Source organism: Lissotriton helveticus, chromosome 7 (genome assembly GCF_964261635.1).
Source record: "Lissotriton helveticus chromosome 7, aLisHel1.1, whole genome shotgun sequence".
NCBI lineage: Eukaryota > Metazoa > Chordata > Amphibia > Caudata > Salamandridae > Lissotriton > Lissotriton helveticus.
In genome coordinates this window covers 1,958,534,197-1,958,561,838 of record NC_136068.1, presented here as the reverse complement: position 1 = coordinate 1,958,561,838, position 27,642 = coordinate 1,958,534,197, and the positions used below count along the sequence as shown (strand labels likewise).

General features: G+C 48.5%; 1 protein-coding gene across 1 annotated transcript in view; it reads right to left on the bottom strand.

Moving 5' to 3' along the window:
- The window catches only part of LOC144767909 (NXPE family member 1-like), a 357,584-nt gene that overhangs the window by 21,033 nt on the left and 308,909 nt on the right, over window positions 1–27,642 (bottom strand). Inside the window, exons 5-6 of the mRNA XM_078651249.1 lie at window positions 24,493–24,554; window positions 8,037–8,255 (exon numbers count right to left, since the gene is read on the bottom strand). Of these exons, the coding sequence (XP_078507375.1) occupies window positions 8,037–8,255; window positions 24,493–24,554 (281 nt within the window). The remainder of the gene's footprint in view (window positions 1–8,036; window positions 8,256–24,492; window positions 24,555–27,642) is intronic.

The window sequence follows — 27,642 nt, the reverse complement described above, 5'->3', positions numbered from 1 at the left end:
GCTTAGAAGTGCTCTCCTTACTACAGGACCGAGAATTGGATATCCTGAGAGTCACGGAAACGTGGCTAGAGGACTCCTCGCTGCCGGATTTAGTAGCCTCCATACCGGCTAATTTCACGGTAATCTGCCTTAACCACATCGATGCTATGCATTTTCCCGCTGTGTGCTGGAAGCAACAAAAACCCATGTTACATGACGAGCTGGGCTCGTCATCAGCGTAGCAGGAGGCTACCTCATGACGAGCTGGGCTCGTCATCAGCGTAGCAGGAGGCTACCTCATGACGAGCCCAGCTCGTCATCAGCGTAGCAGGAGGCTACCTCATGACGAGCCCAGCTCGTCATCAGCGTAGCAGGAGGCTACCTCATGACGACCTGGGCTCGTCATCAGCGTAGCAGGAGGCTACCTCATGACGAGCCCAGCTCGTCATCAGCGTAGCAGGAGGCTACCTCATGACGAGCCCAGCTCGTCATCAGCGTAGCAGGAGGCTACCTCATGACGAGCTGGGCTCGTCATCAGCGTAGCAGGAGGCTACCTCATGACGAGCCCAGCTCGTCATCAGCGTAGCAGGAGGCTACCTCATGACGAGCCCAGCTCGTCATCAGCGTAGCAGGAGGCTACCTCATGACGAGCCCAGCTCGTCATGAGTGTGGAAGGGGTTAACAAAGCAGGTATTAAGAGAGGGGGCGGTGTTGCTCTTTTATACAGCACCCGCCTGAGGGGCGAAAGAATCTACGCTGAAAGTCTTGGGGGCGCTGAGGTGCTAGGCATCAAACTCGGGATGGGAATGGACTGTTTGACTATCCTCCTAGTTTATCGTCCCCCTTGGGCGTCGCCGTACTTCCCGGACTTGTTCCTGGAGTTGGCTCAGGATGTTCGCTCACGTTACAACAAAGTGATAACTATGGGTGACCTTAATTTTCACTGGGAAAAGTCCCCGAAAGAAGGCCAAGCTCATCAGATAGATGAGGCACTCACGTCTTTTGGGTTTGTTCAAAGGGTGACGGGCCCTACACACGATAAGGGTCATACCCTGGATCTTGTCTGGATATCAACCCCAGAGCATGGCCCGGTAGTTGCACAGCCTTGTGCATGGTCAGATCACTACCTAGTGAAGGGTACGATCTCGGTTGATGAACAGAAGGGGAAGTCCGGAGCAGGGTGGAAGGTAGTGAGGAAATGGAAACATATAAATGGAGATAAAATGGTAGCTCATCTCCTAACTCATCTCCCACTTAATAAGACTGAACACAATCCAGAAGTTATCTGTATTGATCTAACAGATAAATTAAAAAAGGCAGTAGACCTCGTGGCACCAGCACGAAGGATGAATATTGTAGACAGAGGACTTGGGGCCCCTTGGTATAACGAATCCCTTAGGGAAAAAAAGAGGACTCTACGTAAATTTGAGAGAGTATGGCGGAGGAACTATAATTTGGACGCACGGAGCCTATACGTACAGGAGCTCGCTCTCTATAAACAGGCCATTCTGTTTAGGAAAGCTGAGTTCTACGAGGATAGGATTGCTAAAGCTAGGGACCCACAAAAAGACATTTTTAAAGTCCTAACGGAACTCAGGAAAGATAAGGAGCAGAGTCCTGAGTTTACGCAGGAAGACTGTAAAAAATTCCAGGACTTCTTTTCCAATAAGATTAAAGATCACCTATCAGAAATCGCCCTTACTCCTATTATTGACTGCCCTCTACAGATTACTCCTGTTACGTTGCCGGTGAATAACCCCTTGGTCACTCTGCCCTTGATTACGAAGGACAGGTTGACAAATCTCGTGGGGCGGGTTAAATCGGGTTCCCAGGCGGACCCTTGTCCCCCGGGGGTTTTTAAGTTAGCTATGCCAGGTATTGAGGAAGATGTCTTAACTCTCCTTAACAAATCGCTACAAACAGGGCAAGTTCCATCACTCTTTAAGGAGGCACGGCTGATCCCCCTGTTGAAGAAAACTGGGGCGAACGTCAAGAATCTAAAGAACTTTAGGCCTATCTCTCAATTACCATTCTTGGCCAAAGTTCTGGAGCAGCACGTCCTCACCTATCTCTCAAATCATCTGGAGAACAATGCCTTACTCGAACAGAACCAGGCAGGGTTGCGTGCGCATCACAGCACGGGGCTAGTGATGTTCTCCGTCTTGGACGAGCTAAGGCGTAGACCAGACAAGAAAATTCCCGGTGCCCTGGTGCTATTAGACCTCTCCGCGGCATTTGACACAGTCTGTCACAGTCAATTGTTGTCGCGGCTGAGGGACCTAGGCATCCGGGGCACCGCACATGTCTGGCTCTCCTCCTTTCTCCAAGGGAGAACTCAGAGAGTTCAGCTGGCAGACCTAGTCTCAACCACAGCGCCAATTACCTGTGGTGTGCCGCAGGGCTCTGCCCTCTACCCTCTTTTATTTAATGTTTATTTACAGCCCCTGATTTCGGCCCTCAACCAGATGGACTGCCAAATTTACAACTATGCCGACGACACCCAGATCGTCATCCAAATGGAAGATTGTCCGGGCGCACATGCGAGAATGCAGAATATCCTAAAATATACAGATAATTGGATGTCGGTGAATTCCCTGAAAATTAACCCAGACAAGACCGAGGTGTTGCCAATCACCATCACGGGCAACCCTTGGAATGATCTGTTCAGGCCAATGGAACTAGGGGCGCCCCAGAACCTGCAGCAGCAGTAAAAAGCCTGGGCATCCACGTGGATGGTAATTTGACGATGCAGAAGCAAGTCTCGGGGGTGGTGGGCACTTGTGTGGGCCTCCTTCGACAACTAATGAAAATCTCCTCGCTTTTGTCCTTTGCCACCTTGAGGCGCGCTGTATCTGCCATGATCTTAGCCAGGATGCACTATGGCAACTCGCTGTATGCAGGGCTCCCTCACAAACATCTGAATAGACTGCAAAGCGTCATGAATGACGCTGCAAGATTGATTTTTAAACAACCAAGGAGAACGCATGCCTCCCCTCTCTTGCGCGAACTTCATTGGCTGCCAGTCAAACAGAGGGTAATGTTTAAAGGGCTTTGCATTACGCATAAAGCTCTGTATGGAGAGGCGCCAAGCTACATGAAAGCTCGCTTGGCCCCATACAGGCCTGTTAGGGTGTTGCGTTCCTCAGAAGCCACTCTCTTAACCCAACCGCGCTTCAGATTGTCCACACTGGGTGGTCGTGCTTTCTCTAATGTCTTTCCAGTTGTCTGGAATAGCTTACCAATCGAACTGCGCAAAGAATCCAACTTGTTGCCTTTTCGTAAAAAATTAAAAACAGTGCTTTTCCAGCAAGCATGGGGCGTGTTGTAATTTGATGATTGGCTGTATGAATTCTGGTGTGTACTCGACAGAGCGCTTAGAGACCCCGGGATGATAATGCGCTATATAAGTCGAAATAAATAAATAAATAAATAAGTCTTGTGTACATGCACATCTGTGCATGTACGCCTGTGCCATGTGGCACACAGACATGCCCAAAGGGCATGTCTGTGTGCCACATGGCACACAAGCCAGAAACAGGGGTGCAACAGGGTGTCAAAGTGACACCCTGTCCCCCTAGAAAAATCGTTAATTTTACCGAATCGGTATTTACCGATTCGGTAATTGACATTGAATCCTATGGGCCTACAGACCCATAGGAATCAATGGCAATTACTGAATCAGTAAATACCGATTCAGTAATTACCGAATCATACAGATTCAGTAAAAATTGCCGAATTTTTACCTACATCTGCTTTACCGAATCTAGAATACCGAATCGGAAAAATTCGGTATTCTAGAGTCGGTAAATCAGATTTACCTACATCCGGGCCATAGTCTTCAAGTAAATCACTGCTAAGGCAGACTTAAGACTGTTTCTCAACCCTTTCACACAGCAAAGAAATTCAGTTCGCGTAATCTGCTGAGACAAGCTTCCTAGAAGGTATACCACCTCGGTTAGTACTTAGATGTCGGGACTCAGCCAAGGAGTATTCCCTGAATTAAAAGATGCTGATTCTATGTAGTGGCATTGTGGCAGAGCGTCCCGAGTCTGAAGGCAACCAGTTATTTACACTGACAGAGATCTCCTTGCATCCCCTGCTAACCTGACGCCCTGGCTGAGGCTGCTCCCTTCGACATGGACTAAGAAGAAGGTAATATGTCTACTGGTACGAACCTAGTCTCTGTGTCAGACCTGCACTCCATCTCTGTGGATCTGAACTTCTGACTATGAACAGGTTCAGCGGTTGGGGCTTTCTGCTTCTCATGTCACTGCGAGAAAATATGGGTGACACCTCTATCCTTTGTCATGCTTCGGAGAGAAAATGTCATGTCCTTTAGGATATCCCATCAGGTACATAGCAATTACATACATTTTGTTCCATCCACATGACATAACGGTCATAACAGAGGTGACCTTATACCTAGTAGCTGACTTCTGTCTCTGTGACATCAGGCTCCGGGTACCCTATCATAATCCCTGCACCTGATGTACATAAACATGTCCCCGAGCACAGCATACAAGGGTCACCACTTTTTTCATCAATAGACAACAGCCAGCTGTGCATGATCATGTTTGTTTAGAAAAGGATGATCAGAGGATTAGTGAATGTGTTCAAAACATATCGATTGTGGAAGAAACCCTGGAGTGACCACTTTAGTATAAAAGACCCTCACACCCCCTTACAATCACAGAGCAGAATTCCTTCCAGGCTGGACGGAGACTCTGCAGGGTGATCCTTCGACAGGCAGAGACCTGACATCCCTTGCGGGGCGCCGTCCTCGACGCAGAGACGGGGTCCTGCATTCAGCACCATCAGGTGAGGGGGTAGCACTTCCCCGGGTGATCATTGGCTCCAGTGGGATCTATCCTGACATTTACACACACAGGCTTCACCTACTGATCCAGGATAGGTACATTCAGGTAGGCTACAAATCGTAGGAGTAATAATAATAATAATAAAGGGGTTTATAAAGCGCATGGTGACGCCATCTCGGCGTGTCCCCGCGCTGTGGAGATAGAGACAGTGCCGAGGCAACAAGACAGAATCTATAAGGTGTAAAGATAAGTGCTATTGTTTTAAATAATCTTCTTTTATTCATCTTATTAACACTAAGGTGGAAATGTATCAACTTTTTACGATATTATTACTAGCGATTACATTTGTCTGCTCCTGTCTTTTGATTGTCTCAGCTAATATGTTTCATACTAGACTGACGCTGACCAATAAATCTTTATTGAAACTGTTCCAATCGTCATTCTATGTGTGTTCTGAGAAAAGTAAGCACGAGTGACTGAGTGAAGGATACAGTATTGTTTCCATGATACCTGAGGAATCAGGGTTGTCATGTTCAGTGATTGCCAGAAACTCCCGACACCGCTGTAGAATACAGGGTGGTGGTACTGGCACTGTAGAGCTGGCTGCTCTAACAGCCGACTCATCCTGTGGGGCGTCCAGAGTCTGTCTGCACACCAAGCCCCCAGGTTAGGTCATCCAAAACGCACAATTCTTGGGGGCTCCTAGCAGCTACACGACAAAAAGAGTGCTGACATATTTTAACTCATTCATGTGTCTGGGAGGAAAGAGTTATGACACCTTTATGCTCTCATGTTCCTTGGGAAAAGAGTTTTAACACTGGAGAGGTGTGGTGCAGCGGCCAGGGAAGCTGACCTCGGCACACAAGGGTCACGGTTCGATTCCCAGCTCCAGTGGCAGCTCAGCACCATGTGACTCTGGGCAATAGCTCACTTAATTTCCACGACGACCCCCAGCGCCTTGAGACCCATAAGGGTGAGTAGTTTGTGCTGTACAAATATGGATTTACGTTTACAACACCGCTATGCCGTCTCATATCCCTGGGAGAAAAGAGTCGTCACACCTATATGCCCTCACGTGCCTGGAAGGAAAGAGTCATGACTCCACTGTCCCCTCTCAAGTTCCTGGGAGAATAGAGTTGTGACACCTCTGTACCCTCTATTGTTCATCTAAGAAAAGAGTCAAGAGACCTCTATACCAACTAATGTTCCTCAGAGAAAAGAGTCTTGGCACCTCTATACCCTCCCATGCCTCTAAGAGAAAGTTTGTGACACCTATTTACTCCCTTGGACTCCTTTAATATCATTTTTTTGGGGGGGGCAGAATCTCTAAAAATGCAGGGTTTAATAAGTGTTATGCAAAAGGATGTGTGCAGTATTGGAGGCTTAATGATCTATTACTTTCCAAACTAAGCAGCGCACAGTAGGTTGAACATGTAAGTTTGATTGTCAGCATTCCAACCCAGTCTCTTCTCAGGAATGTGTTTTTAGAAAGAAGGTAATGTTCACTATTCTACGTTGCACCATTTGCAGTTAGCAGATGCAGGGTGATGCAAGCAGACCCTAGGAGAGATGAAGATGAAGTCGACATATAGCTTCTCTCCCACCACAGTACACTAACAAGGCTCTTAGGAGAGATGAGGGGGACCTCTTTATATCGCTTGTCTCCCATCTTGGTACACTAACCAGGCCTGTGAGAGATGATGGTGGCCTCTTCGGGCCCGATTCACAAAGGTACTCTGAGACAAAAATCCTAACTTTATGACTTTTGGTATTCACAAAAGGCATCTAGTAGTAAAGTTAGGATTCCTACCTTTAATACTACTAAATGCTTTTGTGAATACTGATAGTCATAAAGTTAGGATTTTGTCTCAGAGTACTTTCGTGAATCGGGCCCTTCCTATCTCTTGGCTCCAGCCACTATTTACTATCCAGGCGCTGGCAGAGAGGAAGGTGACCTTGTAAAATCTCTTGGCTCCAGACCATGAGAGATGATGATGATGACCTCTTCATATCTCGTCTGCCATCACTTCACACTATCCATGCCCCAGGAGAAATGACATTGGCCTCTTCATATCTTGCCTTCCACCACTGCACATTAGGAGAGGTGAAGGTGACAACTGCATGTCTCTTGTCTTCCTTCACTGTGAACTAACCGAGCTCTCGGAGAGTTGAAGGGGATCTCTTCAGATTCCTGTCTCCCAGGTACTATGTATTTTCAATACCCTATCCTCAAAAGACCAAAGGGCTCATGACCTCCAAAGAAGCCTTTCCAAAGTCACTGTGGACACATCAGGCCAGCACATCAGAATGACCCTGTAAAAAAAAGATCGGATATAAAGACTTGGGGGCATATTATCAACAACTGCGATAAAATTATCGCCGCTTTGACTGCAGGAAACTGTTGCTAAAACGGCGATAATGGGCTTGATAATAAGCCCTTGTGAATTCCCATAGCAGCCAAGGTTAACACCAGAACCTGGGCTGCTATGGGAATTCACAAGGACATATTATCAAGCCCCTTATCACCACTTTAGCGGCAGTTTCCTGCCGCTAAACCAGCGATAATTTTTTCGCCGTTCTTGATAATATGCCCCTCAGTTTTCTGAGACTCACAACTAACTCCGGCACTGCTCTATGGCCTCTGCCTCACTACAGAATCTTTCTGCAGACACATCGGAAACCCTGGGTTTCTATTGGAATTCCATAGAGCATATTATCAAGCCCCTTATCGCCACTTTAGCGGCTGTTTCCTGCCGATAAAGCGGCGATACTTTTATCGCCCCAGCTTGATAATATGACCCTCTGTTCCTACATCCTGTCATTTTGCTGTCACTTCATCTTGCATGCTCTTCAACGCTTGAAGGTGAGACATACAGCTGCTGGTAGTTTGGTGCAGACTGACATCTGACACACAGTGGCCGACAGTCCTCCGCGGGTAGACATGAGCACTGCAGCTGCTAATAATCTAATCCAGCCTCATGTGACACACGCCTGCTGAGAGTCTGTTATTGCAAGATGCAGGTGCATGCAGGTGCTGTGACTCGGTACAGCCTGAGGCAGAGCTGCTGATAGTCTATTTCAGTCTGAAACATGTTGAACATATAACAGTAGCACAGTAAAGGCCAATACAGGGCACGCAGCCCGGATATTATGGTACAGGCTGACATGGAACATACAGCTGATGACATTATGACACATGCTAATGTGGAACATGCTGCTGAGGTTCTGATGTTGACTTACCTTTAAGAAGGCCAGTGAGGTAAACATACCACTGCACCATAGTGGAGTCCCCAATAAGGTGGAGGTACCTCCCTTTCAGACAGCTGTTCACCTCATCCTGAGTATTGAACCTGCTCAGGCTGCAGGAGGCGGGGTACCAGAGGTCCTGGTGGAAGTAACCCCCGGGCCACTGAGGCTTCATTCCTGTCTGGCACTTTGGCTTCACAGCTTCACTCTTATCTGCAAAACAAGATGGTGGGCTGCTTAAATATCAAGACGAGATCAAAAGAGGACAGAGTTATGGACCTTTAAACACAGACAGTGACTTCACATTGTACACACAGCATCAGTGACACAGGTCTGTTCAGTCTACGTATAGATGTAAAACTGGAAAACAAATGAACAATGTCAAGAAACTTTGCAGACATCATGATGATGCCATGCCCTCAGTCACATGGAAGGGTGAAGACTGGGACCGGGTGGAATTTCAATTCCGCAAGCGTAATTGGAGCAATTGGATGACTCCGCGTTACTCTTGTAACGCGGAGTTCCCTCAAAGTTCATTAAACTCTGAATTTTTCCAATTCAATCAGCACAATGACAACAGGAGCAACACAAGGCTTTAGGATAAGAACTGCAAGCACAGGAGTATTGGCATCCCCTAGCATGACTTCCGGTTGCTAGAAGGACTTCCTGAGAGATTTATGAAGGTGGAGGGTTGGAGGGCTCATCCTGAGGGTATTCTCTCCTTGAGCGGTAAAGTCAACTCAAACATAACTTTTGGAGGAGGTATTTTACCTGAACAGACAGCCCAGGTATTATTTTTTTTAGCTCAAGTTGGACTGGAAATCCTAATGAAAGATACCTTTACTGAATTGATTATGCTTTTCCCTCACACTTTCTTGATGTACTCTAACATATGCCAAAGACAGAAAAGGAAGTGGTCTAATCAATTCTGTCCATTGATTGAAAAAACCAGGAAACATGTTAATAAAACTGTATGTGCTTTTGTCAGAGAACATAACATGGGCTCAATATATAACAACAATCTTTGTTTTAACACGCATGGAATTAATAGAAATGATGGAGTTCACTTTATGGACAAAGGGAACAAAGTGTTTCTAAGCAAACTGAAACTCTGCATACAGTCTTATCTGTAGCCGTCTTATATACACTCGCAACAAAAAGGCACTTGTTAGAGCCACCCAAGAGTTAGAATTTTTTTTTATTTGCGACAATGTTGTGATGATCGCGATCAAATCACAAAATAAAAGCACATTTTTTACCTTAAAAAAACACATTCTAAGTGTTACAATGCAAAGATTACTTACTACATCACTGCTTAAAAAACGTGTTTGCACACAAATTTTCTTAGTACATTTTTTTTAAAAACTGCACTTGAAACCAGCTTTCCATATTCACGGTAAACACTGATAGTCACGAGGACTTCGGTAACCGCAACGATTGCACCTTTTTTTAGAGATGTAAAATACATATATACACACATTTGACAGTATTTGGACACTAGGGGTTTATGACTGCACTCTTTAAAGTCATATTTTTGTAGGGAGCTTGTTTAAAAACAATCTTATAAACCAATTTTCCATTTAAGCGATGATGCCGGGTGCCGCAATCACCACTAATACATCCGGAAATGATAAAACAAAAGTATTCATTGGACAGCCACCACCACATACAAAACATTTAACTGCAAAATGAATTATCACCAACACACTAAACACATTACTAAATGACTGTATAATAGCAGATGCAAGTCCCTTAATATCTCTATAACACTGTGCATAGCTCTTTCAGTGGAACCTGTGACGGCACGCATCACTGTATCAGTAAGTGTCTCATTCACTGTATAAGTATTTCAGTGGGTCTGTGCATCCATCTATCAATGGTTCTGTAACGTCCTGCATGACTGTCTCGGTGCATCTATGACCGGGTGCATCAGTGTCTCAATGGATGTATGATTGGTTGCCTGAGTCTCTCAGTCGATCTCTGAGTAGGTGCATGAGTGTGTTTGTGCATTTGAAGCTAAGTATATGACTGTCAGACTGGATCTGTGACTCCATACATGAGTGTCTACATGGGTGTCTGAGAGGGTGAGTGAGTGAGTGGGTGCATGAGTGTCTGAGTGGGTCTGTGAGTGAGTGCATGAGTCTCTCAGTGGGTCGATGACTGGGAGCTTGAGTGTCTACATAGGTGTCTGAGAGGGTGAGTGAGTGAGTGGGTGCATGAGTGTCTGAGTGAGTCTGTGAGTGAGTGCATGAGTCTCTCAGTGGGTCAATGACTGGGAGCTTGAGTGTCTAAGTGGTTCTGGGAATGGGTGCATGGGTCTCTGAGTTGGTCTGTGAGTGGGTGTATGAGTCACTGTAGGGGTGTGTGAGTATCTGAGAGAGTCTCTGAGTGGGTGCATGGGTCTCTGAGGGGGACTGTGAGTGGGTGTATGAGTCACTGTAGGGGTGTGTGAGTATCTGAGAGAGTCTCTGAATGGGTGCATGGGTCTCTGAGTGAGTCTGTGAGTGAGTGCATGAGTCTCTCAGTGGGTCGATGACTGGGAGCTTGAGTGTCTACATAGGTGTCTGAGAGGGTGAGTGAGTGAGTGGGTGCATGAGTGTCTGAGTGAGTCTGTGAGTGAGTGCATGAGTCTCTCAGTGGGTCGATGACTGGGAGCTTGAGTGTCTACATGGGTGTCTGAGAGGGTGAGTGAGTGAGTGGGTGCATGAGTGTCTGAGTGAGTCTGTGAGTGAGTGCATGAGTCTCTCAGTGGGTCGATGACTGGGAGCTTGAGTGTCTAAGTGGTTCTGGGAATGGGTGCATGGGTCTCTGAGTTGGTCTGTGAGTGGGTGTATGAGTCACTGTAGGGGTGTGTGAGTATCTGAGAGAGTCTCTGAGTGGGTGCATGGGTCTCTGAGGGGGACTGTGAGTGGGTGTATGAGTCACTGTAGGGGTGTGTGAGTATCTGAGAGAGTCTCTGAATGGGTGCATGGGTCTCTGAGTGGGACTGTGAGTGGGTGTATGAGTCTCTCAGTGGGTTGATGACTGGGAGCTTGAGTGTCTACATGGGTGTCTGAGAGGGTGAGTGAGTGAGTGGGTGCATGAGTGTCTGAGTGAGTCTGTGAGTGAGTGCATGAGTCTCTCAGTGGGTCGATGACTGGGAGCTTGAGTGTCTACATGGGTGTCTGAGAGGGTGAGTGAGTGAGTGAGTGAGTGAGTGGGTGCATGAGTATCTGAGAGAGTCTCTGAATGGGTGCATGGGTCTCTGAGGGGGACTGTGAGCAGATAGAAGCCTCAGTCTCTGACTGTATGGGTGACTGGGTGCATAAGTCTCTGAGTTGGTCTGTGAGTGGGTGTATGAGTCACTGTAGGGGTGTGTGAGTATCTGAGAGGGTCTCTGAATGGGACTATGAGTGTCTGAGTGGATCTGCGAGTGGGTGCATGAGTGTTTCAATAGGTCTGTGAGTGAGAGCATAAGTCTCTAAGTGGTTGAGTGAATGGTTGCATGCACGAGAGTCTGAGTGGGTCTGTGACTAGGAGCGTGAGTTTCTGGATGGGTCTGTGAGTTGATGCATGAGTCTTTGAGTGGGTGAGTGAGTGGGTGCATATATACCTGAGTGAGTCTGTGAGTGGGTGAGTGAGTCTCTGAGTGAGTGACTGAGTGCATACGTCTCAAACAGGGCCTGTGACTGAGTATGTGAGTGACTATAGTGGTGTGTGAGTGTGGGTATGAGTGTCTGAGTGGATCTATGAGTGGGTGCATGAGTGTCTCAGTGGGTCTGTCAGTGGGTGTGTGAGTTTATCAGTGGGTCCGTGAGTATAAGCGTGTGTGTGTGAGTGGGTCTGTAAGTGGGTGCCTGAGTCTCTGAGTAGGTCTGTACATGTGTGCATGACTCCCTGAGTGAGTCCATAAGTGGGTGCATGAGTACCTGAGTGGTTCTGTGAGTGGGTGCATGGGTTCTCAGGTGGGACTGTGAGTGGGTGTAAGAGTCTCTAAGTGGGTATGTGACTGTGTGCTTAAGTCTATGAGTGCGTCTCTAAGTAGGTGTTTGAGACTCTGAGTGAGTCTGTGCATGGGTGCATCACTCTCTGCTTTAGTCTGTAGGTCAGTGCATGAGTATCAGAATTGGTATGTGATTGAGTGCATGAGTATCTGAGTGGGTATGTGACTGGATGTATAAGAGTGTGAGGGGATATGTGAATGAGTTTATAAGTGTCTAAGTGAGTTTATGATTGCGAGGGTGTGTATAGATATAGATACTGTGTGAGTTATATTTTCATCAATATTCGTGATGTTGGCGTGATAGTCAAGAAGTCCCTGTGACGGTTCACGGAGTGACACCCTGGCAGTCTCGATGGCATCGTGAATATTGTGCATAATTAAAAGAAACTAGTATTTTGGACGCATAACTTGTGTCACATCTCTGTTTCTCCAACATGGGGTCATAGTACCTCCACTGTGGCCCCTTATGTTAGCTTTCACAGAACTTTTCAGCCACAGGAACCGTTCGAGAATGATAAACTGGCGGCTGTAACCTTCTGTCCAGGGTGAGCTCCACCAATCACTGCATTCCCGTTGGTGCATGTGTTGGACTTGGCCCTCTCTGCAGGGTCATCCCTGAACTTTTTGCCTCCTCCAATATTCTCTCTGACCCGTTTTTGTTGGTTTAATGACTCTGGGCACTTTACCACTGCTGATTAGTGCTCTCCCTACTATACATTAATGCTATATTGATTGGATTCCATGATTGGTTCATTGGATTTACTGTCCGACCCCAGTAGAGTGCACCAGGAGTGCCAGGGCTTGTAAATACAAATGCTGCTGGTGGGCCTGCAGCGCTGGTTGCGCCACCCACAGAAGCAGCCTTGTAAAATGTGTCTAGGGTCTGCCATTGCAGAACCTGCGTGCAGTCTGGTACTGTCATGCTGACTGCGCAAGTACATCTACTTACCAGCCCCTAAACCTTCCCTTAACTTCATATTAGTCACCCCTACGGTAGGCCCAAAGGCAGGGTACATTGTAAGCATAAGGTAGGACAAGCCCTGATTTGCGTGGCATGTCCTAATAGTGAATTACAGCCATTTTCGTTTTTCACTATTGTAAGGCTACCTGTTCTCATAGGCCAGAATTGGCTGTTGGAATTGTTACATCATACATTCCTAACAGACTCAGGGAACATGGTAGAAAGTCAAGTTTAGTATGCCTGAACTCAGAATAATAAAATACATCTTTTAATAAAGTTTATTTTAATATGCTGTGTTTGCAAATACCACTTTTAGAAAGCTGGCATTTGCTTGCCTGACCATATCAGCCCGCCTCTGCTCTTATGTGTATCTGCTGTCTGGTTTGTATGTGTGACAGGGCTGGGGAATTCCAGGAGACAGGCTGGGCAGCCAGGTGGTGAATAGGGAGATTACACCAGGATGGGTGGGAGGAGTGCCCCTTGACTCTGAATAGGGCTGTGCTCTGCCACCACAATGCTGGCTCCACCTCCTGGTGAGCGTCTGATGTCTCTGCCCTGCACACTGAAAGAAGAAGCCAGAGTCTCCCGAACAAAGTACTCCAGAACCGGACTAAACAAGGCACAGGCACCCTGGCCTGAAAGAACAAAAGATTTGCTGTATAAAAATAGGAGCCCTGCTCCTAAGAAATCAGATCCTGCTTGAACCACGAAGAACCTCTACCCGACTAGAAGGACCTGGAAAAGCTGAAGGAGGAATACTGTCCCTGACCTGGGGGATTGGCCTGCAGCGGGTGCCTTGCTAAGAAAGGAGAGGAAAAGACTGAGAAAGACTTTGCAGAACTTGTGCTTCAATCTAATCTCCAAGGGCTTGTGGGTGAGCTTGCCCCCTGAACGGAGTCCCAGGATTATTGGACTCCTCCTGCCTTCGCCGACCGCTGCTAAACTTTGGCCTTCCTGATCGATGGAGCTGCGATCCCCAGTGCGCCTCGTCCCTCCCTCCTTGCCGTGACACTTGTGCCTGTCCGCCCCTGCACTGTGTGAGCCCCTCCGTTACGAGCCGACCCTCGCACCGTCTCACCAGGGCCGCCCGCACTCTGCCGCACTCTCCCCCTGTCAGAGCCGCACTGCTCGCATCATCGCCCCCACTGCTGGAAGCTGACCGCAGTGCCTCTCAATGCCAAGGACGGCCCGTACGCACGGCACGTACGCGCCGCCTCGCACCACACTTGTGATCACCAGGGCCGCGCCGCACTAAGAGAGCCCGGCCCGTACGATTCTTACCGGCTGCCTCGTGCCGCGCCGCCCGCCTTTTCTCAGCAGCCCGCGAACCGAAGGTACGGCTCATACGCCGTGAACGCACAAGGCAACCCACATTGCCCGCCCCGCTCTTTGAGGCTCCCTGCTCTACGCCTCGCACCGAGACGCCACCAGAGCCGGGCCCGCCTCTTAGAGGAGCCGCCAGCATCTTGTTGTTGCCCGCACGTCCCGGACACCGCCTACGAGCCGGACTCCACATCGCAAAAAGGTATTGTTCCTCCAACCCGCACCTCAGTGTGTATGCCACGGGCCCCGGAGCCCGCAATGCTTGCTAAATATCTTTTGTGACATTGTGTTAGTCGGACAAGAGTGCGCAAAGCGCACACAAACCAAGAACTACGCATTTTTTAACAGAATCCTTATTTGCTTGCTGAATAGTATTGTGGCCTTATTTTTCCAACGTTAGTTGGGTCTTGTGTTAAGTCTTCTTGATATATTCAGGAACTGCATGGAATTTGTAGCAGGCTGGATGACAAAAAACTTCCACAAATTAAATGGGGAAAAGACAGAGGTTCTTTTTCGGAGGTAAACATGAGATCTGGTCGGCTGACTGGTGGCCATCTGCCCTTGGAACCTGCCCCACACCCACTCTTGCAGCCCGCAACTTGGGTGTAATATTTGACACCACACTTTCCCTCGACAAACAAGTAAATAGAACCGTTTCCACCTGCTGTGGGGTCCTAAGGATTTTGCGAAAACTCTCTAACTACTTCTCCCTGGACTCTAGAAAACAACTTGCAGTTGCCCTTATTTCTTCCCGCCTAGATTACTGTAACGCCCTTTATCTGGGCATAAACAAAAGGCTGGTTCAACGTTTGCAAGTTGTGCAGAACTCTACAGCCAGGTTTGTAGTCAATGCCCCTAGACGATCCTCTGGCTCTGCTATCAGAAAACATCTTCACTGGCTCCCGATGCAGTCCAGGATAGACTTTAGGGTTCTTTGTCTCACCCACCGTGCCCTTCATGGATCCGGTGCGAAAGACATCAGGTCTCTTGTGTCCTTCTATACCCCAGGCAGGGCCTTGCGCTCTGCCAACAAGAAACTTTTGTCAGTTCCGCGGACAGTGAAGGCCAGACGGGGAGGGAAGGCCTTCTTCGCCCTTGCCCCGAAGCTCTGGAACTCACTACCCAACAAACTCAAGGGTCTTGTGTCTCTTGCTCCTTTCCGCAAATCCTTATGGACCTGGCTCTACACAGAAGCCTACTTATAGGCCTCCCCTTGGTTTTTGCACTGTTTTCGGCTATTCCATCATATGCGCCTTGATGCCTCTTGGCAAAGTCTGTGCAATATAAATCCAACTTCATTCATTCATATATATAAAGAGTTCCTATTTTTGATACATAACTAGAATGGTGTCCATTTGTGGTGTGTCTTCTAGTTACTGTATGTGGTCATAAATGCTTACCAATAACGCTCTGAGATTAGCCTTGTCTGCTCGCTCCACTCAACCTAGAGGGTGAGCAGGGGTTATTTTTAAGAGTAAGTCCCTTGCCCTGACTAGAGGAGAGGGTCGCTGCTTGTCACAAGTGCTTACCTGTGCCAACCAGAGACCCCCAATTCTAACAGCATGCATCTGCGATTTACTGCAAAATCATCATGAAATATCTGCGACCATCGCAAAATCACTGTGAAATATCCGCGACCAGAGATCTCACTATATTGTTCAGTTTTAATTTCTCAAAACCTACTGAATGGATTTGCACCAAATAACAAGAAGCACAATCTGCATAACAACATCTACCTTTCTGCCCAATTTGGTGTAATTCTGTAAAGCGGTTTGGGCTGTAGGTTTGACAACACGTTCATATGGGAATTAACATTAAGAACACACCTTTACTTCGCCCCCTATTTCTAGGTCCCCACTGCACGGGGTGAACAACACTTACAATGCAACTTTTACATCGCAGAGCCTTTACAATGCAACCATTACAACGCAAACTATTACAACGCATTGCTCTGGGGGGACGCTCTAGGATAGGGAATAGGTTAATTTACTATCCAATTACCTTCCCTAGTGTCCACGGGGACTGGAGTTGGAATAGTAAATTAAACTATTCACTATCCAGCGCCCCAAAGGACTATGCGTTGTAATGGACTGCATTGTAATACTTACGTTGTAAAGGCATGCGATGTAAATGCATGCGTTGTAATGTCATATATCCACTGCACGGATCACCTCCAAACTTTTCATGAAACACAGAACCTACTTTGACGCTTGTTTTAGAAAACTTCACGAAGCTTGGTAAAATAAATTATGCTAAAGCTATAGGTAAGTCAAAAAATGCTTTCCTATGGAAACGTGGTTCTATCTATAGTCTTTTTGGGTGGTAATCAGGCACGCCAGAAATGACCATCTTTTATGTCAATTAATTTCATTACACCAACATTGGTAAACACTGAGAAAGGAAGCATTGTTTCCACATATTGGAGCCATCTTGGAATGTGCAATAGACCGTTGCAATTATCAAATTTCATTGGGTGCACAATAAATAATTCAGTATATACATACATATACACATTAATGAGCCCATTTGATAAAGCTCATACATAGTTGTATATTTTATGCGATTAATTGAGTGTGCTAATGGGCTTTCTAAATTCCATTCATCCCGCCCACAGATGGGCTCTTTATAGTGCCCTTGATTATTCCATTTCTACAACATTTCCATACAATTTAATGTTATATACTATTCGATATTGCCCCGTATGGGCCTTAAAATTGTCATGTGAAGCATGCAACGGATTCTAGCAAATTAAGCCATAACTTATCCCTTACCCAATGTAAACCCTCCACAAATCAGATATAGTCACTTTACATAATTCCATCTCAAACGTATTATACATTTAGTGAATTTCATAATCAAGCACAAAACAGTTTCTTCAATACATCCTACTCTCGCGTAGCCATGGGAGGATCCAACTAGTCACCTAAAAGTACTGAAAGTTCCTCATTGCAATTCAGACCTTCTGGTACCTTCGTTTGGAGAATAATTATATTCCTGGTTTTCGGTCTCCTTAGACTGGTAACGCTAACTCCACCTCTTGGAGTTAACGGGACATGATCTAAAGCCAAGAAAGTTAGAAGGTTCCTATCACTATTGTGTTTGGCTTTAAAGTGTCGAGCCACCGGGTACGACAGATCACCATTTTTAATTGCCCTTCTGTGCTCCAAGATACGTATCTTAGTTTGGGGAAGAGCGAATTTGTGAACCTGAGGGGAGGAACTGTTTCCTAGCGCCCCAGCACCTCTGCATTCCAGCCCTCGAGCCGTGAGTCACCCAGGCTAAATTATTAGATTGCATGAAGGCAACAGCGCAAAAATTAGATGGGGTGGGCAGGGGGAAGTCACCAGAGAATTCCCTGTTGAAAGAGGCATGCGCCAAGGTTGCGTGATGGCTCAACGCTATCCCCATTATATATTAATGGGATAGTTGACTATATGAGCTCTGCCCCATCGGATGCCCTGTACTGGCAGCCGATAAAGTGCCAATATTGATGTTTGTTGATGACACATTGATCTTATCCAAGACCCCGAGCGGACTTCAGAATTCCCTAAAAACATTTGAGGGGTTCTGTTTGCAGCGGGGCTTGGAGGTCAACGTGTCAAAGACAAAATTAATGGCATTTAACCCTCACACGGCCTACAAGGGGGGTATCCGAATGAACGATAGGCTGTTAGAACTGGTCAAGGAGATCACCTATCTAGGGGTTAACGTTCAAGATAATACGAAGTGGGACCATCAGATTGAACTAACGTCTCTTAAACATAGGCAATTATCAGGGATTTTACACCTGGAACACAATTCTTCACACACAAAACCCGTTAGCCCAGTCTTAGAAATCTATAATATGAAAGTCATTAGCTCAGCCCTCTACGGTTCGGAGCTTTGGGGGTGCGAGAACCTAGGAACTCTCACTTCTTCGGAAAAAGGTTCTTGAGAAAAATTACTAGACTGCCACAAAGCACCCAAATGAGCCCATTATTAATCGATCTGGGGAGAAAACCGATCTCAGCCGCATCTAAACTCCGACCCCTCTTTTATTGCAGCCTATGCGAAAGGTTTCTTAGAAATAATAAGGCTGATGCTCTACACCGTATTAAATGGCTATGGGTGGTCAGAGACCTCTTGTCTAACTTAGGTATGTCCTCCTTATGGTCAGATCCCGAAAACTCAAACTTTCCCACAAAGGAGGTCCTGAAAGTCAAATATTGGGAATGGTTCCAGTATAAAAATATTAGAGAAAGTGAGCCATGTTCCCTATCAGGCCTTTTTTTGGAACATACAGTCATGCCGAAGTTGGAAACATATTGGGACCTAATCATGAAACCGCTGGATCGCAAACTGTATTTCCAGTTTAGAGTGGGCACTCTGCCAGTGAGAGTGTTTACTGCTCAATGGAAGACACAAGCATTTGACATATGCCCGGGATGTGAGTCTATCAAAGAATCTTTGGCTCATCTTCTATTGGTTTGTGATGCTTATGCGACCCCGCGCCGTGCTTGGTTGATCCCAATTTGTAAACTCCTGGGCACCAGTCGGGCCCGTGAAGCCGAACGTATCCTGCGGACCGATACCTCACCATGCATGGCAATACCCACGGCAAAATTCCTAGGGTGGTCATGAGTATTAAGGGCCCGCTTAATAAGTCTGAATGAGATTACATAATGATATGACCCACAATAGTCATCTTCTCATTAAGTAGTATAGGATATAATAGTGAGTATCATTCATTAAGGCCCACATGAATCTTGTACGTAGAAGGTGTTTCATAACAAATGTTAATCTTACTTAAGATTGTGATGTGTCCTGAATATATTGTAAAAGTTTTTATAACACTTTTAAAGATTTTTTATTAAGTTTCACGATAAGTGCATTCATCTCATTTTGCGAGGACAGGTCTAGCATGTATTACCACTTAGTCCTATGACTATGAGTTCAAAGACGGTCTTAACCAGGGCACGCACTCCTATCGGAAGAAAGGTAACTCCCTTTTTTACCCAATAATTGAATGTTTCTCCCATTAGACAGCTCTTTTATTCAATTACCTCTATTTGTATTTTTGTAATTGCTTTTATGACTCAAATTTGTCGAATAACGCTGTTGAAATGGAAATGGTATGTTAGTTTGATGCATTTTACTCTCAATGTACCTGAGTTCACAAGGTCAATTCAAGTAGTAACTGTATATGGTGTACTGCACGTGACAATTCTCTTGATGGTTTAAGGTGTCTGTACCCCTGTTATTTCGTATGTCAGAAATCTCCTACCTGTGCTAGCTTTGCACTTGCCACAGGGCTAGAATCCCTGTAGCCCCCGATCAAACAGCTTTGGCGCTTCTCTTCTCATATAGCTGCTCGTGAGCGAATCCTCTTCTAACAGTTTACTTCTAGGGACAGAGTTCACTTTCCGCAATGCCCCATTAGAACCTGCTCACCATAGCCACGCGCTCTCAATCTATCCAGACACTCACTGGAATGCTTCTGGAAGTCAATCTCCCTGGTGTTATTCCTTTCTTTTTCTGGTCTTAATTTTGCTGCTGCCTCCTATTTACGCTGCCCTTGTACATAGGGGACAGCGTCAAAATTAATGGGTGTTGTGGTGGAAACTGCAACAGCCACTGCCCACCCCTTTCATGCTAAGAATAGCAAAAAAAGTTTTAAATAATGAAAAAAGAACTATTGATGGACAGAATGCAGAACAATGTCATACATTCACCCCAGTACAGAGATCTGGGTCTAAATCCATCGTTTTTTTGCTCCCCATGCCTTTCCAGTTTGGACCCAGCCATGTGCAAATCAGACTTGACCCTTCGCCCAATGGGAACAGTCCAGCCCGAACTGCCAAGCCAGGTCCTCCCTGGACCGGAAACAAGCTTCCGAGGACCGGTTTCAGACTTTCAGCCCTCTTCAGCCTGGATAGCTTGACTTCAGTGGCATGGAGAGCACGGGACCCACGTCTGGGCATACCTATCACACTCGGTGTGCAAAATACAAAAAGAACATACATTCACCCCAGTACAGAGATCTGGGTCTAAATCCATCATTGTTTTGCTCACCATGCCATTCCTGCTTGAACCCAGCCATATGAAAATCAGTCTTGACCACTGCTAGCCTGGCTCATGAAGGGCGATGCCCTGAAACCGGGTCAAGATTGATTTGCATATGGCTGGGTCTAAACTGAGGAGGTGTGGTGAGCAAAAGAATGATGGATTAAACCCAGATCCTTGTGAATGGGGGTGAATGTTTGCATTGTTCAGCATTCCGCCCATCAATTGTTTCTTTTTCATATGTCGCCCTAAGTGTGGCAGGGTATGCCCAGACGTGGGTCCTGTGCTCACTACACCACTGGATTCAAGCTAGCCTGGCTGACGAAGGGTGATGCCCTGAAACCGGTCCCAGTGTGCTTGTTTCCGGTCAGGGAGGACCTGGCTTGGCAGTTCGGGTGGACTGTTCCCACGAGGCACAGGGTCAAGACTGATTTGCATATGGCTGGGTCTAAACTGAGGAGGTGTGGTGAGCAAAAGAATGATGGATTAAACCCAGATCCTTGTGAATGGCGGTGGATGTTTGCATTGTCCAGCATTCCGCCAATCAATTGTTTCTTTTGCCTTGTGAATAAGGCAATGCCCTTATTGCGACCACTTTGTCATAAAAAGTGAAGCTGTGGTGGTCATAGGGGCTGCTACATACGCCCCTTACTGTTACATACTTGTGATTCAATTGCTGTGCACCTATGTGGGAGAACACACACAAACACCACAACACTCGTGCATACCTTGCACTGCTGCACAATGCGGGGCATCTATGTGGCTGCAGTGCCCCGCAGGATCACATGTGCCTTTGAACTGCTGGATGCCCGCGTGCGTGTCCGAGATCCAACGGCTGCAGAGAGAGGCTCGCGGGCATGATTCCATTGGTGCAGACTGAAAACTCAACCATAGAACCATGCAATAAAATGACATTACTGCACAGGGGGTTCACAGCGGGTGCGATGATGCTGCTTCACACTGAAGAGCACATGCCATTCTGACGCTGCAAGAAGGCTGCGTGTGCTGATTTAGAGTGTGCATAGATCCCCACCAAAACCAGGAAGACGGTCACCCAGGCACTTGTCACCAGCCGACTGGACTACGGAAACACCCTCTACCCCGGAACCACAGCCAGATTGCAGAAAAGACTCCAACGCATCCAGAACGCCTCCGCACGACTCATCCTGGACATCCCCCGCCACAGCCACATCTGCGGACACCTGAAAGACCTGCACTGGCTCCTGGTCAACAAGAGAATCGCGTTCCGACTCCTCACCCACGCACACAAGGCCCTCCACGACCAAGGCCCCAGGTAGTGGAAGAGGTGTGGCGCCGCGGCCAGGGCGACTGACGCTGGAATCTGGGGACCACGGTTCGATCCCCGGCTCCGGCGGCAGGTTAGCCCAGCACCATGTGACTCTGGGCAATAGCTCACTTAATCTTCCCGACGGCCCCCAGCGCCTAGAGACCCTTACGGGTGATTGTGCGCTTTACAAATGTGGACTTTACTTTACCTCAACAACCGCCTGACCTTCTACACGCCAACCCGCCAACTACGATCGACCAGCCTCGCCCTCGCCGTCATTCCACGCATCCGAAGAACCACCATGGGAGGAAGATCCTTCTCCTACCTGGCAGCCAACACCTGGAACTCCCTCCCCATCCACCTCCGTCTTACCCAGACCACCTCTCCTTGAGGAAGCAACTCAAGACCTTGCTGTTCGAGCAGTAGAGGACCCCCCCCCAAGCGCCTTGAGACCCTCCAGGTGAGTAGCGCTAAAAAGATTGTTTGATTGAGTGATTGATTGATCATAGAGATGCCGAAATGGCCAGTGCTGTTGCCGAATGGAGTGTCAGGCACACAATCACAGTCTTGCAACGTGGGCTGTCGAAATAATGCACTCCTGCTCATTGCAGCCTTCGAACACACAACTCCTTTACTACAAGGGCCGGACAGGCCTGTTGCGGGCACTGGGCAATGCCCGGGTGCGCCGCACGGGTGGGGGCCGGTTTTGCTTCCCAGTCCGGCCCTGTTTACTACACAGAGGTTGACACACAGGGGCAGAGCGTTGCACATCGAGGCACAGTTACAATACCTCAAAGCTCCACATTAAGAGTGATGAACATACGATCTCATTGTTGCAGATTGAGGAGTGTGTACAGCATTCATGATTACCCTGGCTGGATGGGATTAAGGGATAGTTGTTCACTGAAATTAATGCACATATGGCAACTGATAATTGCACACTGCCATACATACATGTTTCTGCCCTGCCTCACCTTGCTCTGGGCTCCTTTGTCCCTCTTGCTACAGGCACTCTGTCCTCGCACACAGTGATTTGCTCTGCCATGGCCACCGGCAGGTGATGTTCGTGAACGAAACAAAGGGGCATATTATCAACAACTAGCGATATTTATCGTGAAATGAGCTTAGCGATATTGTTTTTATTGCTGCGCATCACCGGATTTTATCGCAGAGATAATGTGCTATTAGCAACGTTTATCTGAAATGCGATAAAATATCCGGCGATGGCGGCTCAATGCGTGAATATCGCTGGAAATTCAGCACTATTCAGGCATTAACGCCAATAGGGTCTTAACCTGAATTTCCAACTCCCATTGGATATACAGGTTAAAAAGTGGTCTGAGCAGGCGTTAGTTTTTGGCAATATTCTCGCTCAGCGCAAATTCTTTTATCGCTGTGCCTGCGTTGATAATAGGTGATAGCGATGTTATCGACTGCTTTCAGTCGCTAACAGGTTGGGTACGCCCACTTTGCATATCATTAGTGATAAATATCGCTGACATGCAAAGCGGGTCCCAAACGGCTCGCTATTGCCTACAAACTTTCGCTAACTGCTTTTAGCAACAGCTTGCTAATAGGGCGATGAAATTATCGCCGCTTTAGCGGGAAAAAGTCCTGCTAAAGCGGCGATAAAGCCCTTGATAATATGCCCCAACATGTTTAAGAATAACAGCGTTACTGGCCCTTTCCTCGAGCCTACTGTATAGGCTCCTATGCCCCTGGATTCTGACAGAGCCCCCCCTTGCTTTCGACCCTCCCCCTGGCAGCAAGAGGGAGGGAGCTAGACAGAAATGATGGTGAACCAGAGGTTTTCCACAAGAATAGAACAAAGATACATAAAACTGGGCATCGAGCTGAAACATGAATAGCGGTGCCCATGTGCATAAACCTTATGGGCGCGACAGCCCGTCAAGCTGGTGCCGTGATGACAAAAAAAATGGGACAAGCAGGAGCAATGCTGAAACATAATGTACAAACCTGAAAGTGGACACCGTGCTAAAACATAAAGCACGGCGCACATTTATATCAAAAGTTATGCGCATGGCGGCCCATAAACCTGGCGCCATAGTGATGAAAAGAACATGAAAGTGGGTGCCATGCACTATGATTTGCTGAGCAGATTACAGGTGGTCCAAAACACCGCGGCACGCCTCGTCTTGAACGATACCCCTAGATTGAACGACACCCCTAGAATGGCCTCTCTTCCTCTCCTACAACAGCTCCACTGGCTCTCAGTACGCAAACAAATCAAATGTATTGTATTGTGCACCATGCCTTGAACGGCAAAGGCCCCAGCTATCTTGCAAGGAAATGTAACCACTACATTCCCACTAGGTCACTTCGATCGGGAACTAAATCTCTGCTTCTTGTACCACGGTTCAAAAATCGCGACTGGGCGGGAAAGCTTTCTTTCATCTAGCCCCTCTCTATTGGAACCAGCTTCCTATCCATCTGCGGCAATGCCCGACCACCTTCAATTCAGAAGGCTCCTTCATGGCCTACGACAGCACCTCCATAGCGCAGAGATACGCCTCCGGGGTGATTCGGCACTTTATGAATGAAATAAATAAATACATAGAAGCAGAATAAGTGATGTTGAAGTGATGGGGTAAATCCCTGCCCCCGTGTGAGCTGCGTGGGTACTTCAGTTCTGTCTTAGAGCCTCAGCAGTTGCCTTCAGTTTTCCAAGGTCAGCAGCACATATATAGGCATCCCACAAACCACTGGAGACAATGTAACTCAATCTAAAGCTGACTGAATAACTCATTACATTTACTCGAATGCCCAATACAACTATTCATTCATTCATTCATTTACTCATATCAGAGCTCTCTCTTTTTGAAAGAATACTCACTTGAACACTTAAGAACAATGAGGTCTTGTAAGTCATGAGGGATGACTGCTCGGATACGAGATCTAGGAAATTAGAAAAAACAATGAATTAACAGAAGCGTGAGTAACATCAAAGCATGGGAAGGATGGCTCAGCGAGCTCTGGGGGGCTTGCATCCATGGGAAGGATGGCTCAGTGAGGTCTGGGGGGCTTGCATCCATGGGAAGGATGGCTCAGTGAGGTCTGGGGGGCTTGCATCCATGGGAAGGATGGCTCAGCGAGGTCTGGGGGGTTTGCATCCATGGGAAGGATGGCTCAGCGAGCTCTGGGGGGCTTGCATCCATGGGAAGGATGGCTCAGTGAGGTCTGGGGGGCTTGCATCCATGGGAAGGATGGCTCAGTGAGGTCTGGGGGGCTTGCATCCATGGGAAGGATGGCTCAGCGAGCTCTGGGGGGCTTGCATCCATGGGAAGGATGGCTCAGCGAGCTCTGGGGGGCTTGCATCCATGGGAAGGATGGCTCAGTGAGGTCTGGGGGGCTTGCATCCATGGGAAGGATGGCTCAGCGAGCTCTGGGGGGCTTGCATGACATCAACGCATGGAAAGGATGGCTCAGTGAGGTCTGGGGGGCTTGCATCCATGGGAAGGATGGCTCAGTGAGGTCTGGGGGGCTTGCATCCATGGGAAGGATGGCTCAGTGAGGTCTGGGGGGCTTGCATCCATGGGAAGGATGGTTCAGTGAGGTCTGGGGGGCTTGCATCCATGGGAAGGATGGCTCAGTGAGGTCTGGGGGGCTTGCATCCATGGGAAGGATGGCTCAGCGAGCTCTGGGGGGCTTGCATCCATAGGAAGGATGGCTCAGTAAGCTCTGGGGGGCTTGCATCCATGGGAAGGATGGCTCAGTGAGGTCTGGGGGGCTTGCATCCATGGGAAGGATGGCTCAGTGAGGTCTGGGGGGCTTGCATCCATGGGAAGGATGGCTCAGCGAGCTCTGGGGGGTTTGCATCCATGGGAAGGATGGCTCAGTGAGGTCTGGGGGGCTTGCATCCATGGGAAGGATGACTCAGTGAGGTCTGGGGGGCTTGCATGACATCAAAGCATGGGAAGGATGGCTCAGTGAGGTCTGGGGGGCTTGCATCCATGGGAAGGATGGCTCAGTGAGGTCTGGGGGGCTTGCATCCATGGGAAGGATGGTTCAGTGAGCTCTGGGGGGCTTGCATCCATGGGAAGGATGGCTCAGCGAGCTCTGGGGGGCTTGCATCCATGGGAAGGATGGCTCAGTGAGGTCTGGGGGGCTTGCATCCATGGGAAGGATGGCTCAGCGAGGTCTGGGGGGCTTGCATCCATGGGAAGGATGGCTCAGCGAGCTCTGGGGGGCTTGCATCCATGGGAAGGATGGCTCAGTGAGGTCTGGGGGGCTTGCATCCATGGGAAGGATGGCTCAGTGAGGTCTGGGGGGCTTGGGTCCATGGGAAGGATGGCTCAGTGAGCTCTGGGGGGCTTGGGTCCATAAGAAGGATGACTCAGCGAGCTCTGGGGGGCTTGCATGACATCAAAGCATGGAAAGGATGGCTCAGTGAGGTCTGGGGGGCTTGCATCCATGGGAAGGATGGCTCAGCGAGCTCTGGGGGGCTTGCATCCATGGGAAGGATGGCTCAGTGAGGTCTGGGGGGCTTGCATCCATGGGAAGGATGGCTCAGCGAGCTCTGGGGGGTTTGCATCCATGGGAAGGATGGCTCAGCGAGCTCTGGGGGGTTTGCATCCATGGGAAGGATGGCTCAGCGAGCTCTGGGGGGCTTGCATCCATGGGAAGGATGGCTCAGCGAGCTCTGGGGGGCTTGCATCCATGGGAAGGATGGCTCAGTGAGGTCTGGGGGGCTTGCATCCATGGGAAGGATGGCTCAGTGAGGTCTGGGGGGCTTGCATCCATGGGAAGGATGGCTCAGTGAGGTCTGGGGGGCTTGCATCCATGGGAAGGATGGCTCAGCGAGCTCTGGGGGGCTTGCATCCATGGGAAGGATGGCTCAGTGAGGTCTGGGGGGCTTGCATCCATGGGAAGGATGGCTCAGTGAGGTCTGGGGGGCTTGGGTCCATAAGAAGGATGACTCAGCGAGCTCTGGGGGGCTTGCATGACATCAAAGCATGGAAAGGATGGCTCAGCGAGCTCTGGGGGGCTTGGGTCCATAAGAAGGATGACTCAGCGAGCTCTGGGGGGCTTGGGTCCATAAGAAGGATGACTCAGCGAGCTCTGGGGGGCTTGCATGACATCAAAGCATGGAAAGGATGGCTCAGTGAGCTCTGGGGGGCTTGCATGACATCAACGCATGGAAAGGATGGCTCAGTGAGCTCTGGGGGGCTTGCATGACATCAAAGCATGGAAAGGATGGCTCAGTGAGCTCTGGGGGCTTGCATGACATCAAAGCATGGAAAGGATGGCTCAGCGAGCTCTGGGGGGCTTGCATGACATCAACGCATGGAAAGGATGGCTCAGTGAGGTCTGGGGGGCTTGCATCCATGGAAAGGATGGCTCAGTGAGGTCTGGGGGGCTTGCATCCATGGGAAGGATGGTTCAGTGAGGTCTGGGGGGCTTGCATCCATGGGAAGGATGGCTCAGCGAGCTCTGGGGGGCTTGCATCCATGGGAAGGATGGCTCAGTGAGGTCTGGGGGGCTTGCATCCATGGGAAGGATGGCTCAGCGAGCTCTGGGGGGCTTGGGTCCATGGGAAGGATGGCTCAGCGAGCTCTGGGGGGCTTGCATCCATGGGAAGGATGGCTCAGCGAGCTCTGGGGGGCTTGGGTCCATGGGAAGGATGGCTCAGTGAGCTCTGGGGGGCTTGCATGACATCAAGGCATGGAAAGGATGGCTCAGTGAGCTCTGGGGGGCTTGCATCCATGGGAAGGATGGCTCAGCGAGCTCTGGGGGGCTTGCATGACATCAAAGCATGGAAAGGATGGCTCAGTGAGCTCTGGGGGGGCTTGCATGACATCAAAGCATGGAAAGGATGGCTCAGTGAGCTCTGGGGGGCTTGCATGACATCAAAGCATGGAAAGGATGGCTCAGTGAGCTCTGGGGGGCTTGCATGACATCAAAGCATGGAAAGGATGGCTCAGCGAGCTCTGGGGGGCTTGCATGACATGAAAGCATGGAAAGGATGGCTCAGTGAGCTGTGGGG